This window comes from Plectropomus leopardus, chromosome 3 (assembly GCF_008729295.1).
Source record: "Plectropomus leopardus isolate mb chromosome 3, YSFRI_Pleo_2.0, whole genome shotgun sequence".
NCBI lineage: Eukaryota > Metazoa > Chordata > Actinopteri > Perciformes > Serranidae > Plectropomus > Plectropomus leopardus.
In genome coordinates this window covers 34,709,575-34,725,156 of record NC_056465.1, presented here as the reverse complement: position 1 = coordinate 34,725,156, position 15,582 = coordinate 34,709,575, and the positions used below count along the sequence as shown (strand labels likewise).

Genomic DNA, 15,582 nt, shown 5'->3' with positions numbered 1-15,582 from the left:
TAAGCCTTTAACGTCGGTCATCATATTTTATGATTTCATTATCCTATTTAAAACAAAAAAAAAAAATAAAAGATTAAATAAACTGGTTCGTCAGATTTATACTCTTTATATATTTTTGTATTAAATTAACTTTATTAAATGAATAAATGTTATTTATGGTGCTATTACATTGTTGCTTGAGCGTCCCCCTAATACAGGCGCATGCCTCCACAGGTTTGCAGAGAGCAGGAGGGCAAACCGTTTTTTGATCACAGTAATTGAGTCTTTGAAAGACCAAACTTTAACCAATATAAGATGAAGCAGAATATTTCTTAAAAATAAAAAATTTGAATTTCAGAAATGATTAGATCTACCCCTTTTCAATAAATTTTGACTTTTGGACTTTACAACTCTCTTGGGCTCACTCATGACTAATAATAGTAGTGTAGTCCAATCTTTATCTGCAGCTGTACAGAAATAGGTTTAAACCGAGTCAATAGACATGCTGAAGGAGAAAGATTGAATTTGAACGTTGTGAATGAAGTCTGGAGCTATTCAGTGCAGCCTTTATCGATACTGCTGTCTGTGACGTGACTGACTCAGTTCTCTGACTTTATGAGACTCTGCTGGTGCTGCAGTTAATGTTTTACCATTAACCTTGAAGTGGCACTTATTCCTCGGTGGCTGTTATTCAGCCAAAGTTACGTAGGTTTGCGTTAATGTTTATGAGACAGAACTGAGTGAAGATGTGATGGATGGCTTGTTGGACGCAGTAACCTTTTTAAGCAGCTCTGTCGATTTTTGGTACAGTTCATACGAGTATATGCAGAAACGAAAAGCCAATATTTTTCCAGTTGTTTTTTTGTGTGTGTGTTTTATTTGATTTCACAGAAATATATGACAGTTTATTGTACAATTATGCCCACTTTTCTCTACCCACTGAAGCCTACTCTCCACTACCACCCTCTACCACATGGCGTGAGTAATTACAGGAGAAAAAAATACTAATACTACCACTATTAGTGCTACTACTACTACAACTAATAATAATAATAATAATAATAATAATGATAAAAATTATAATAGTTATTATTATTCTTATTATCATTATTATTACTATTATTATTATTATTAAAACCTAATAGTTGATGGACTTAAATTGTTTTACTGTTCTGTTTTCACAAATTTTATCATTATGATTTCTTCTAAATTAGGCTATTTTGTGCATGTACATGTATTGGCAGGTGTGTATATATGTAGGTATGCATACGTGTGTATGTCTTTGTGTGTACATGTAGGCTGACTCGAGAGTGTTTGACAGCCACAGCGTTGAAACAACCAAATTTGCAGAGGTGGAAAATGACTTCTTCAGACTTCTACAGACGACTTTGTGTTAGTTTCAGCTTTAATCAGACTTTGGATTAATTATTTAGAAACAGCAGGACGCATCGCTCCGTGTCTCATCGCGCTGAGCTCTCATTATTATTACCAGGGGCAGATGTAATATTTTGGGGGCCTGGGGCCACAAGCACATGACCTTATTTTCACCCTTTCTCTAACTGGGAATATTGGCAGGCTGTTTGCAGCTATAAGAGAAGTAAGTCAAAATAATAGCACAGAAGTTTGTCAAAGGATTCACAAAACTTGAAGTCAGAGTCCTGCAAAATGCAAAATAATTGTTCTTTAATCATAATCGAAGTAAACTGTTCAGTTAATGGTGATGTTGATTTTAGGTATGAGGTTCAGACCTTTGCTGGAGGAAATTTTAGTGACTGCACCACCCGCTTTGAATTTTAGTAGAATAGGTCCTCCAGTTGGTGATGTCTGTTCTACAGTATATTTGTCACGTTCAATGTGTGACAGAAAATAAATATTTAAACCAAAATTAACCTTATGATATCTTCATGTCTGACTTAGGAGTAAAGGGAACCTTTAAGCTTTACAGAAATAGTGATTTGATGTATATCGATATCAGTTGATATGAAAAAAAAAATATATTGTGATAAGACTTTATTCCACATCGCTCAGCCCGCGTCTCGACTCTTACATTATACTGTCGTAGAGTTTATCTAATGGGATGTAGCTTGACATTTCATTTCACCAGTGTGATAATGTAGGAGTTTCCAGTGCATGTAAAATTTTTCCCCAGTGTCAGCAGTGGTGAAGTAACTGGGGTAGTTTTTCTTCCTGTCGCTGCAGCATTTTGCAGCACTTTCTGAAAGCGAAGAGACAAGAATGTGACAGATGTGGATTTTTTAAAGGTGGCAGTAAGACCGTAGCCACGGACTCCATATATGGGAGGACGAAATCTGCCAAGTTTTCAAAATTAAAAATCTCGTTTCCTACTTTATTTCATCATTCATCTGAAGCAAGTACAGCTGTGAGCAGTAAATTATATAAATAAACAATACTTATGCTGTCGACATAAATAACATGCAGCGTAACATCAGTGACTGACACTTTACTCAGACTTCGTGTGGACTATCTGACAAATATTATAAAGATATTAACCTTATTTCAGTACGCCTGTGATCCTCGTTCTGCTAGGCTATGGAAACAACACTTGGACAAACCACATGCAGAACTGCTGTGCACATTAACCCTTTTATACCTGAGCAAACTGGCTTGATTTCTTTTCAGAGACATAGGGGAGAGGGCGAGGAGCATCTTGACAAGATTATTCAGACTATTATATATAGATTATTATATATTCAGACATTTTTGGGATGTGTCCGCCTCCTCGCTATTTTATATCATAATTACATCCTTGAGTTGCATGATGCTGTTCTTTCTTTTGATTCAGTCTTGGTCAGCATGAAAAAACTATGTTGGTCCTTTACTTTGCAGAACATCTCTCTTTTTTTAGTTGCTATGTACAATAATAGTACACGAAAACAGAAAACTAAAATAAAATCGTCTGATGTGTGAAGGTTAACAGTGTTCCCACAGTCCTGGAACAGGAAAAAATCACTGAAAGTTTTGGAAAAATTATGGAATTTTGTTATGTTGTAATGAAGTTTTTTACAATAATCTTGCACGAATAACCTTCCATGTAATGTAAAATAACAGTAAATTTATTTTCTGTAGCTATCGATGTACCAAAGCTCTAATATGTGTCCGTATGTGGCGTACGTTTCTTCATTTTCTCCCTGCTTTCCGTCTCTCTCTCTTCTTGTACACCAGAGAGCTGAAATTATTTTTTAATAGTTTGATGTGTCCAAAAAATTACCAGGCCAGTGGGCTGAGAAAAAAAATGTCATTGCGGATCATGGGAAAGTTTCGAAATGTTATCCCCGTAAAATGTGTGAGAGCCCTGGGTTACAGACGCCTGCACTTTAAACAGGTTTTACATTACAGAAATAATCTAAGGGTTAAACTGTTCTGTATTCGATCCAGAAGTTGTGTCGTCTGGTTTTTTATTGTGGCCATACTGAGGTGTTATTTCCACAGTGGACAGGAGGAATATATCCTTTCCTCTTTTCAAAATCCTGTTTTTGTGACCCCCGTTTTCAAAATGTTATTTTTTTATATCAGAAAAATCAAGCGTTAAAATGCTACGTTTGTCCAGGTGTTCCAAAATCTGGCAGAGAGATACGAAATGAGCAGCTGATTTGCTCTAATATACCCCAAAAATATAGTGACGTGAGACAAATAAAGAAGTGAAATGTGACTCGTTTCGTCCTCCGTGACTTTAAAGACATGAATATGCAACCTTTTCATTTTTTTTTCTTTTTTGTTGGGGGGGAATAAGCTCACTGGGGATTTTGGGTTTAGCACCCCACTGAGAATCCCATTGTTGAAGCACAACCTCTTTTTTCTTTTTAACCCTTTGAAACCTAAAGCAACATTGCTTTTCTTGTTCTGCAGTGAGCAACTTGATAATGAATTGTTTCACAAATTACAAGGAATTAGTACATTAAGAAAATTATTTTAAAACATCTATATTTCATATTTAAAATTGTTAGAAAATTATTCTATTTTTTAAGCACATTTTTCATGTCCTTGTTTTAAAAAATATTATTATTTATTTATTCACTTATTTAATTTTATTTTATAACCACATTTTCAGGCATTTTCTTGTGTACATTCACTGATCTCTAAACCCCCAAAAATGCCACAGAGAAGTGGCAATGTTTAGCGTATAGTATTTATAATTCTGGTACAATTTAGCATGATGACCAACTTAATTATTTTTCAGATTAAGTCCTGGTTACTGCAGTCCCTAAATGTGTATAAAATGCAGGAAATAGGATTAAAAATAGCAATTTATTTTTATGTGAGTACGCCCCGCCCCCCCATAATTGTATTCACCCAACTCAAACCAAAAGTTACAAACCCTTGTAGCCATCCAGCAATATTTCTGGAAACATGTTAAAAGTGTGAGTCCGTATATCCGCCGTTATTTCGGTGTAACATGACAAACTCAGCCTGGTGTTTAATACATAGAAATCCAATACCTTTATTTTACATTCATACAATCTATAACATTGTACAATAATTTTAATGCAGTTAAAAAAGCCCAATCCAAAAACAAGTCCTGAAGATTTACAATGATGAATTTGCATGTTTTAAGGTTGGGTGACGAGCATTAAAAAATATATACATACACACACACACTCACCCACGCACACACATACACACACAGGGGGTATAGGACAGGTGTCGTCCTTGAGTTGTACCTTAATGGAGCTGGGCTGAATGGAGAGGAATTCAGACACCATAGAAGAAAGGCACATTGAATACACAGTGTATGTACAAACGAAAAAACCTTGACACTTACACGAGTTTACTGTAGGAGCTAGAACAATGACCAAAAAACTGTAAAACCTTCACTTATGGAAAACAAATGAACAAAAACGAAAAAGTCACATCTATACAAATACATTTGAAGCAAAATATTTTCTTGGTCATAACAAAGCAGTACCTTGAAATGCATCTCAACACTTAGATTGGCTCTGCCAGCAGAGAGCAATCTCACAGATATAATTACACAATATGTCACAATATTTATTGCAGTTGCCCACTTCATGTGCGCCGACAACTGGCAGAGTACCTCATGCATAACCTCATCAGACAGCAGCAGCAGTCATCTGATATGTTTTAGACAAACCCAATTATGTCTTTTTTTTTCTCCCCCCCCCCCGCCTCACATGAATATGGCAAACTTGACATGGTGCAACATGTACGTACATCTACATAAAAATGTATAGACAACTCTATACAGCCGCAAATCTCGTAAAATATATGTACCACCCGTCAATCAAAATTTTCAACACTTTCAGAAAAGTAAGTTCTCTGATATAAAATACTGTATTTTCAAAAAACAGATTGTTTACATTCCATCCTTCTCAACAAAATAAAGCTTTATATACGTACCTTCAAAGCTTAGAAACACAAAGAAATCCCAACATACATATCCTATTATATATATATATATATTCATATCTATATAGAAACAATAAAGTGACTAAGATGCCGCAAGTGGCTCTACGTTCACATGTAGTGGAAACCCGTTTAGAATGGCGTACGCGGCCAATTTATTTGTCTAATGAACACAGTGTGGCACTACAATTTTGGATGATTGTACAAGTTGGGGTCTTTAAATGCCAAGGTCAAGATTGCCTTTCGTCAAAACTGTTCCCTTCGTCCAGCTCAGCACACCTTCGTCAAGTCAGTGGGCATGTCCGCCATGGGCACGTCCGTCATGGGCATGTCCACCGTCGACATGCGGTACTGGATCTTGGTGTTAGTGATGGCGCCGTGCTTCTGTCGGAGATGCAGCCGCAGCTGGCTCTTGTGGCGGAAGTGCAAGTTGCATTTCTCACACTGGAAAGGAAAGAGAAATTATTTTTAGGGTGTTTTACGATTTTTATTATTGCATGCGTTTGTAGTTGTTTTTAAGAAGCGAATACAGCATGTGAACATACATGGTAGGGCTTTTCTCCCGTGTGAATGCGCAGGTGGCTCTTCAGCGTCTGCAGGTGACGGAAGCGTGTTCCGCAGATCTCACACGGATATGGCTTCTCACCCGTGTGGATCAACACGTGGGCGCGGAGATGAGCAACCTGAAACGAAACAAAACATAAATTCAACTATCAGACTGATGAAAATTAGAATTGGGGAAGGAGTTCTTTTTCCACTTTGAGACTTCTCAGATAGCTCACGTTAATATCCGCTGTAAAAATACAAAACACCTTTAACCCCTTGAAACCTGGACTGACATCAGTTTTCTTTTGCTGCATTCAGACGAATTTCACAAGCATTTAGACCTATGCAACAAGAGCAAGTCTGTTTGATGTCTTACAAAAACATGGGAAAAAAGGAAATCAGCAACTGTGCAAAAAAATCAGTTAACAGTGACCAAAAATCACCTAAAAATGAGCAAAAACTGAGAGAAAAAACATTATAAAATAATCACTCTGGAAAAATATCAATAAATTTACATGTGTGATTATATTATATTTGCCAAAACAGAGAGAGAGAAAATCATTGTAAAATCATCAAATATCTAAGGAAAATATCAAGATATTTATAATTATATATTTAATATCAGGCCACAGAAAAACATATTTATAATTATTATTTTCTTTATTGTAGCATTTTTAGTCAGCTCATTGTCTGTTTTTGCTCTTCAACTTTTCCCTTTTTCTAAATTTCTTGCTAATTCTCTGGTCATTCCTTGTGAAGTTGCTCATTGCCTTCTTTCCATGTTTTTTTTCAAGATATCAAGTGCCATTAGCTCGTACACGGTAGGGAGGGAAAATGTTTTACGTCAGGGTGTTATTACCTGTACAAAACGAGCTCCGCACGTCTCACATTTGTATGGCTTCTCTCCTGAGTGGATGCGAGTGTGAGTCTTGAGGTTTGCTGGTCTGTTAAACTGAGCACCACAGATATTACAGCGATACGGCTTCTCTCCTGATTAAAGCGAATCAGAGAGAAAAAAGAAAGTGTTAAGAGTTCTGCAGCAAAGGAGCAACAAAGGATTTGAATACGACACACGACTGTCTTTGTCGTACCTGTGTGGACAGTCTTGTGGCTCGCGAGGTTGCCCTTGTAGCGGAAAGCCGCCTGACAGCGGTCACACTTGTATGGCTTGTCGCTGTGCACTTGAAGCATGTGCTGTTTCAGCGCTTCGTCCTCGGCGAACTTGGAGTCACATTCGTTGCAGAAGAACGTACCGTTTTCTGTCCAGGAGAAAGAAATATTAGTAAACTTCTAGTCCGAAATGACAACTTTTGATTGTCACGTGTCTTTTTAAACTCACCACAACTGGAGTCGGAGTATTCCGAGTGCAGCTCTGCCATGTCCTCTGATAGACGGGACCTGGAGCTGATGGGACACACTTCGGAGTGCTGCGGGGACGGCGCGCCGCAGGACGAGCAGTTGAGGCGGTTCAGATAGTGCGGAGGGTGGCTTTCAGCGTTCCTCAGTTCCTCCAGTGCACTGCAGACACGAGGCAAATGCTTCAAGTCAGACATAGACTATGAATCAGGTCTAAAAAAATACTTTAAATCAGACGTAAGTCCAAAATAAAATTTAAAAAATTATTCAGAACACTAAACTAGATTAACAAAAGCATTTGCGGCAAACTGTGTCTTCCTGCATTACCCCAAATCCTCCCACAAATTCATTCACATGCCAAATTGACATTTTCTCGTTGCACTTATGAAAATATGCGGCTTTGCATTTGATAAAACTTTCACCTGTTTATGATGTTGTTGAGACGGCTCGCCTGGGGCACGGGTAGGTCCTCGCTCTGATTGTTGCTCTTGCTCGTGGTTTGTGGGTCGAGGTTCTCCGAGTCACTGGGGTGGAGGTAGGGTTGCAGGCCGAGGCGCTGAGGTGACCGCAGCCCAGGATCCCGCAGCCCCGCCTCGTCTTCCTTGGCGCTCTGATTCAGCACGATGAACTTGTACTTCTTCCAGTTGCGGGATTTGGGGTCCTGCGTCCCTTGCGGAGCTTGCACGCTGGCAGTTTGGGAGGAGAGGCCGGCGTTCTTGCTACTGCTGGACTCCGTTGGGGAGTTGGGCTGGCAGTCTGATTTGAGGGGGCTCTGCGGGCTGCTCATGAGGCTCTTGCGTCCAGCGGAGGAGATTCCCAGCGGGTAGTGCTGATGGATCAGGTCTTCCTCCGCCTGAGGAGCGTGATCTTTCCCAGAGTCTCTCTGGTGCTCGAGGGTCAGCACAGGAAACGCGCGCTTCCTTGTGCCGAGTGCGATAGACTGGCCGACCCCCTCGTGGCTCTCCTTCCGCATCTCATCGTCTCGCCCTGCCTCCCTGCAAGCGTAGGTGGTAGAGTGAATAATGCTGGAGGAGCTAGTGCCAACCGCCCGGGTGTACTCTGCCCTGATGACGCTGTCATGCGGAGAACAATGCTTGTGGTGGATGCCGCTCTTTGAGAGGTCAGCAAAAGCGGTTTTGGCATCAGTCAGCTTGCAGAGAGGGAAGGGGAATCCTGGCATGGGAAACTGCCCGTAGAGATGGTAGTTGCTTGGGGTGCTGACCCCGTTGAACATGTTTGAGCCGTAGGGCCTCCCATCCCTGAACGGAGCCACGCGGCTGTGCAAACTGTCGACAACATCATGGGGTCGGTACGCGTGGACATCCTGAGGTAACACCAAGGGACTGACCAAAAACTCATCTCTGGGCAGCTTGACAGACGGATCACTGCGGAGAGACAGAGAAGGTTAAAAACACAGTAGATGACGATGAATTCGGTCGATGTGATGGAGTATTTTCTGCCAACCTGGATTTGATGAATCTGTGGCAGGTGTCCACAACATGGTCCATCTGCAGGTAGATGGCTGTGTTCATAATCGCCATGATCAGACTCTCCTTTAGCGTGAGACGGGAGGTGTACATGAACTCCAGCAGGATGGCAAAGCCCTCTGGGTCCACCTTTGGGTCCAGACTGATTGCATTAAGATTGCACTTGTGGGAGTCGGTAAAGATGGTGTAAAACAGCCCACTGCAGCCGCGCAGAACAAATACAAAGCAGAAAAAGATCAGTCACTTTAACCTCAAACTTTAAGATAAGTGACTCATAAAACTTGGCCTGAATAACACACACCTGCAAGCCATGAGAACAGTCTTGTGCGCACGAAACTGCTGTCTGTTAACCAAGATAGTGACATCTGTGAGGATGTCTCTGCTACGGAGGCGATTCAGGTTGAGCAGGACATCGCTTGCATGGCGTGTGAATTGTATGCAGCTGTCTGCTGCGCAAGCCATTTTGTCAAGTTCTGCAAAAATTACAAAAACATAGATTAATTCACAAAAAAACCTCAGTACTGCAATTCACCCGTGTGTTTTGGTCCTGAAGTACAGATAGTCATTAGGTTAATTTAAAGGGCTGAAATTATTTATGACCCTTACAAGGTCTTTATCACTGAGACAGAGTCAGGTACAGCTGTTCCTCCAGAAGGCGGCGCCATTTATTAAATAAACACTGTCTAGACATTTAAATTTCTACCTCTGGAGTCATTTTTCTCCCTCACACTTTCTCTCTGTCTTAACCACTGGTTGTCAAGTTAATAAAACAAAAAATATCATCGCACATTAATACCAAACAGACAAAAGCTTTTGTGATATAATTCTGTTATAACTCTTTAAAAATATATAATTTTACATTTTTTTCGGCAATAAAAAAATAATAACATCGTTGAGCTTTTTCTGATTAATAAAATAATAATAGCACATACTGGAATAATAAACACTTTAAGATGCCTTGAGTATTATTTTGATAGGCTATCATATATCAAAATGACTCGCTCTTATTTCTCTGATTTTATTCTAACAGAGAAAAGTTTTGCCTTCAACGCGCACATTTTCACCCAGAACAAGCTGACGAAATGAAGATAATAGTTTCACCAAACAGCTCACCAACTACTGAAAACTTTTTTGTTGTTGGTGTCACATAAATAACACCCAAAGTATGTATTTTAATTTCAACCGCAAGATGTCCTCGCCATGATTGAATCTTCAAAATCAGCCGGTGCAGCTGGCAAGGATACACAAGTCACAGTTTCCCTTGTTTGCTCTGATCCAACCTGTGACAGCGTGTTGTTGTGACGCCCAGCAGCGCTCTCTCTCTTTCTCTCTTTGCTTTTTTCTCTTTTCTTTGCCTTTCTTTGCCTTTCTGGGTCAATCACTTTAATAGAGTAAAAACAACGGTTATTTAATTAAGTGAGGGCAAGATTGGCTTTATGGCACGCGCGCGGATTTGCGATATATTTAACTCAACGTGGAGTGTGTAACTGGACACGTCCGAAAATAGAAGCAGGACAGAATGCAGCCTAAATAGACTGATATGCTCTGATCGAAAGGTGATGAATTACGACCGCAAAGCAACTGCAATATTTTTTTCGAAAAATTAGCAACTATGTGACTTAAATCTGCCCTGTAATTAAATGATAAAGCAGATTTTTGTCAGGTAAAATATTTAACATTTCTCTAATGTGCATTTTAATTTTTAAGTCAGACTAATTACAACGGTTTCAGAAATGAGGCAACACTTTTTTTTGCAGGAAAGCCAACTCTGAGCGCATCTTTTCAAAACATTTTAACTTGTCATGAAGGCAAGCTCATCATGCAACACACAGTGGAAACACAACTTGCGACGACGTGTCTTCTTGTACCGTGGAAAGAAACACACACACACACACACACACACACACACCCATCAACACTTAATGTTTCCGCTACATTGTTACGGTAACAGGAGAGCTTTTTCGGCGCAGCCTTTCGCGCTCCACTGGAGCAAATTACCGACGGAAGTCAAAAATATCCTGAACCTGAGGGTGCCATGCTGCCAGCAAACTTGACAGCGCTGCGTGTTGACATTAAATCAGAGCGCGTTTTGGAGCCGAGGCTGCGCTGACAGAGCCCCGGGAAGCATGCACTACAACCCGGGCTCTGAGTCGCATTCACACCGGCTGAGAAAAAAAACATCTGCACCGAGCGTTATAACAGCTTTACAACATCTGTGTCAGCGCGGAGCAGCGGAGGAGAGCGTGCACTCTGCTTCAAACGCGACCACAGCGCGAGGCTGTCAGAGAGAGCCGCGCGCTGCCTGCCCGTCCACCCGCCTGTCACTGCACGAGCCACTTCAGAGTTTCGTTACTCTGCACTGTTCAGACACACAGTCTCCACCAAAAACACCCAAAAAACAGCACAAATATCTCAATCTAAAGCACCAGCAACACACAGCAGATAACAACTTCGCGCCAAATTAGAGGAAAAAAGGAATTTAAAAAATCACCTGGTAGCGCTTTCCTAGAAACTTCTTGCATCACCACTTCTAAGAACCCCAGTTCTAAGAATCAGACGAGCTCAATTCTCGGAATTTGAGCCCGGGACCGTACCATTTCTCCGTGGCAGGGGAGTGACGTTTCCCCTGCTTGTGTCGCGCACAACTTCAACCCAGAGCGCTTATTCCAACAATAATTACGCACAATAATTCTCGCAGCAAACACAGTTTGGATATAGCGTTTAAACATGTGGATTATATTGTTAAATAAAGCAATAAATTGTTTAATAGCGACCCAACTCCCCCCTTTTTGCTTTTGGTTGAACCCGCAGTCACAGCACGTCACCAGTTCCTTAAACCCAGCCCCCGAAATTCTCAGAACTAATTTATATTCCATGATTTAGGCATTGTGTCGTTTCGCCGCTGCGTTTAACACACAGACCGCACATGTACAGCACACAGACCGACAGCTTAATTAGGCCCACGCGGACAGGTCGATGAGACACGCGGGCTCTGCTTCTTTTTACCCAAAAAACTCTATTTTTTTCCCGCTGACTTCATAGATGGAGAACGCTGCGAGTCACCACCGGGGGTTTGTTGAAAAAGGAAAGCTTTAATAGATTTATTATTCAGCAGTCTGTAGGCAGTCGGTGTGTGGATGTGATTGTTTAGCGTTTTTTTTAAACTGAATAACAGTGCATGGTCGATCTGTTCGTCGCGTTTATAATATATTCGCTTTATTATGTTAAAACGACTGTTTATTTGCGGACAGTGGATGGCTTTAAGATTTAATTATAGGTGCAATCAGTATATGAAGTCCTTTGTGACATTAAAAAAATACTTGTTGCATGAAAACGAGCGCATCGCCAAACTAAAAGCATGCGCGAAGGCAGCCTAAAAGTTAAATGCAATCAATTTAATGGCTTATAATTCAAAATCAGGCATTTGATTAGAGTATTAATGTTTAAAATGCCTATTATTAACATTAAATGTAAGGTTGTTTTTTTCCCCCATAGTGTTGTATTTCTCTGCAACTCAAATAGAGTCCTCTGTGTCATTTTCTCAATTTCCCCCCAAAAACAGTTAATTTAGCTTCTTGTTTTGCTTTTTTTTTCTTTTAAAATGTTTCCTTCTTCCTGGAAAATTTATATTTATTTTACTGGAAGAAGGAGGAGATGCCTGTGAAATTGTCCATGTCAGGTGACACTTAAAAACTCATTGAAATGCAAAGTGAAAGTTTCCTGGAAAATTAATTGAATGCATTGCTGCGATTTTTCTCCCCCTCTTCCCATTTAATTTAAGGCATGTGTACTCCCTCTTGCATCATTTCTCAGACTTGGGCAAGAATAAACGGAGTGTTTTTTTCCTCTTCTTACTTTTCAGCTCACTAGTGTTGTTTTACTTCACGCTCTTTTAGTTTGAAAAGTCTAGGCTTTTTGTGTTAAAGGATGGAGGAGATGAGAGCTGGTGTGAATTTACATGTTTTTTTTACAATTCATAGGTGGTTCATGATGCTTGGTTTCGGGGATGTTGTGACCGCGTCTGAAAAGTTGTATTAATTTTAGGAGTTGTGGGCAAGCATTTACTGTCAGTGACTCACCTTGGAAACTTTGTTTGTGGTGACTCCAAACCACAGATTCCCCTTCTTTTCTCATCGCGTTCACTCCTTGGCACAGAAGCAGCATTTGTTGAGCTGATAGTACACAACAAAGACAAATTTATACAATTAACTACAAGATTCCAACAGTGAAAGTGTACACTAAATTTCTTACATATCATTTATCTTAAGTAGTTTTAAAATAACACACAGGATGCCTTATTTAAATAGATTTAAATGAGACAGTGTTATTAATGATAACAATCAGTAACTCGTCCCATGTTTGAACACACAGCCCCGTCATCCTTTTTGTGTTTTTATTTTGGTGAACTAGTCACATTTAGCCTTTAAATATCTTTACACCTATCGATTATTACACATGTAATCAAGTTTTTGAGGAGTATGTTATAAATCTCTCAAATTACCTTAGTTTCGAGGATGAAGAACAGAGAAGTGTAAAATTTACAGTTAGAGCATAGGTTTTGTTCAGTATTTGGGGGACACAAAATCTTGAGCATAAAACACTTAATTTCTTACATTTTTTAAATTCTTATGCACCAATTTGTGTCTTTTCTGTATCAATTCATGGTGCAAATATGTTTAATTTAGTCAAAATAAAAGTCCTCTGCTGCTTTAATGCTTTTAATGAAGTGAACATGCCCATACTCTTAATATTAAAGGGGTTTTCTACCTGAAATCTACACATATGTTTTAAACTGAGGTAATCTTGACTTTATGTTCTTCTTGATTAACTTTTTCTCAAGCCACATTTTGTGAGTAAGATTTAAATATGTAGTTCATCCCACTGTCGTTTCACAATAATGGTAACATCACAATGATGATAATTCAAGGAATAGGTTTTGTTTCAGTGCAGAAGGGGACACACATAGGAGACGTGAGGTTTGGGGGTCCTCCGTCAGACAATTTTGAACATAAAACACTTCATTTCCTGCATTTATGTGAATATTTATACACCAATTTGTGTTCTGAATACTGAGGGGGACATTTCCTCAATGTCCCCCCTGTAATCTATACATATGACTTCAACTGAGATTATTTTGATTTCATGTTAAATTAGTTGTCTGTTGATTAACATGAAGATATCTCTCTGATTTAAGACAAATACGAGACACACTTCTGAGTGCAACTTAAAAAACATACTTGACCCCATTATCATTACACAATAATAATAACATGAGGTTAAATTGAAGGACATAGGTTACATAAATTGGGTTTTAGTGGTCCTCCGTCAGGAAATTTTGGCACTGAAACACGCATTATTGTGAATTTTTGCAACAATTTGTGTCTTTTGAGCATCAATTTATGGTGTAAATGTCTTAAATTTTGTCAAAATAAGAGTTCTGCGTGCCCCCTTTGCCCCCCCCCCCAAAATCTATACATGTGACTTCAACTGAGATTATCTTGATTTTATGTTAAATAGGTTTTTCATGAATAATTTATTTCTCTAATTTAAGACACAAGACACAATTTTGAGTACAACTGAGTATTTTTGAGTACAACAAAAAAAAACCAAGTCGATCCCATTGTCATTACACAATAACAATAACATGAGGTTTATTTCAAGGGCGTAGGTTAAGTGTCAACATTTTGGGGGGACACATGAAAGGGGATTTGGGTGTCCTCGGTCAGAGCATCAAATGCTTAACTTCCTGCTTTTTTTGTGAATTTTTATGCACCAATTTGTGCTTTTTCTACTTTAATCTATGGTGTAAATGTGTATTTTTTCAAAATAAAAGTAATATTGAGAGGACTGTGCCCCCCCACCCCCCCTTCGCCCCCCCAAAAAAACACTCCTGGTTTAATTAACACTGATGAGTTACCTTAGTGAGTCAGACTGTTAATGATTCAGATGCAGTGCCTTTTTTTTTTCTTTTGTGTTTAACCCTTTGTGTGATGCCACACTCCGCTCTAATGTAACCATATCTCCCTGTGGATCGCCCGAGCATCCGCCCATCTGGATCCGGCATCCCACTAAAAACACTCCAGGTGTTTACAAACCATTGGGGGGGAGGGAGGTAACACAAAAAAAAAGTCTACAATATAATTAAGACGCACGCTTTCACAGCAACCTCCGATTCAGCACTGCCAAATAAAGACTATCTTGAGCTCCAAACAAAGAGCAGCGTCAACTTTATTTCAATCCACTTGGGGGATGTTTAAGGCGCTCCAGCGCAGTTATGCATAATGCACGGCCATAAACCATCCAGGAGTTAGGAGAGAGATGTGTAATTTACCAAGGCCCCATGCTGTGCCCGGCTATAGAAGGATGAGATAATTACTGCAAATCCTTGGCAAACTTTTACTCAACCAATTCCTAGCAAAAATAAATGACCCACTTACAGAGGACAGAGAAAGAGTGCAGGGTAGCTGATCAATATCTGTCCAAACTGATAGGAGCGACACACAGGGCACATTGTCACATTATGAGCAGTGTATCGGTTAATCCTTGATCTCCATTCAGGCTGCATAATTAAACAACGGGTCATGACGTTGGGGTCTTGGTCTCTTTGTGCTCGCTGCTCAGAAACAATCCCGGCCGAAAGCAGGTTGTGACAGTGATTCAAGTCTGCCCGCCAAGTAACAGCTGCACATTAAATAAAAAAAAAAAGCTTGTACACTTCTGACACAGTGTGAAACATCTCTAAGCCGTATCATTGCCTACACTTGGTGCATGATAGGTCATTGAATAGAAATGCCCACTGACAAAAGCCCGAGGCCCGGAGGTTGCCTCACTT

The 15,582-nt window shown here is 39.8% G+C and overlaps 1 protein-coding gene across 1 annotated transcript; it reads right to left on the bottom strand.

Annotated features, from left to right (window-relative positions):
* Positions 1 to 5,545: 5,545 nt before the first annotated feature.
* On the bottom strand, positions 5,546 to 11,295 carry bcl6aa (BCL6A transcription repressor a). Its single transcript, XM_042515074.1, has 9 exons — positions 11,242 to 11,295; positions 9,052 to 9,223; positions 8,728 to 8,949; positions 7,686 to 8,648; positions 7,247 to 7,425; positions 6,999 to 7,166; positions 6,767 to 6,897; positions 5,907 to 6,044; positions 5,546 to 5,805 (listed from the first exon to the last, which is right to left on the bottom strand). Exons 1-9 carry the CDS (start codon positions 11,270 to 11,272, stop codon positions 5,632 to 5,634), a joined length of 2,178 nt encoding a protein of 725 aa, XP_042371008.1. The 5' UTR covers positions 11,273 to 11,295; the 3' UTR covers positions 5,546 to 5,631.
* Positions 11,296 to 15,582: the final 4,287 nt, after the last annotated feature.

Coding starts and splice junctions, on each gene's coding strand:
- bcl6aa (XM_042515074.1), bottom strand. CDS start 11,272: ATGCAAGAAGTTTCTAGGAAAGCGCTACCAG. Junction 7,426..7,685: donor CTCAACAACATCATAAACAG/GTGAAAGTTTTA, acceptor TCGTGTCTGCAG/TGCACTGGAGGAACTGAGGA. Junction 7,167..7,246: donor ATACTCCGACTCCAGTTGTG/GTGAGTTTAAAA, acceptor TCTCCTGGACAG/AAAACGGTACGTTCTTCTGC.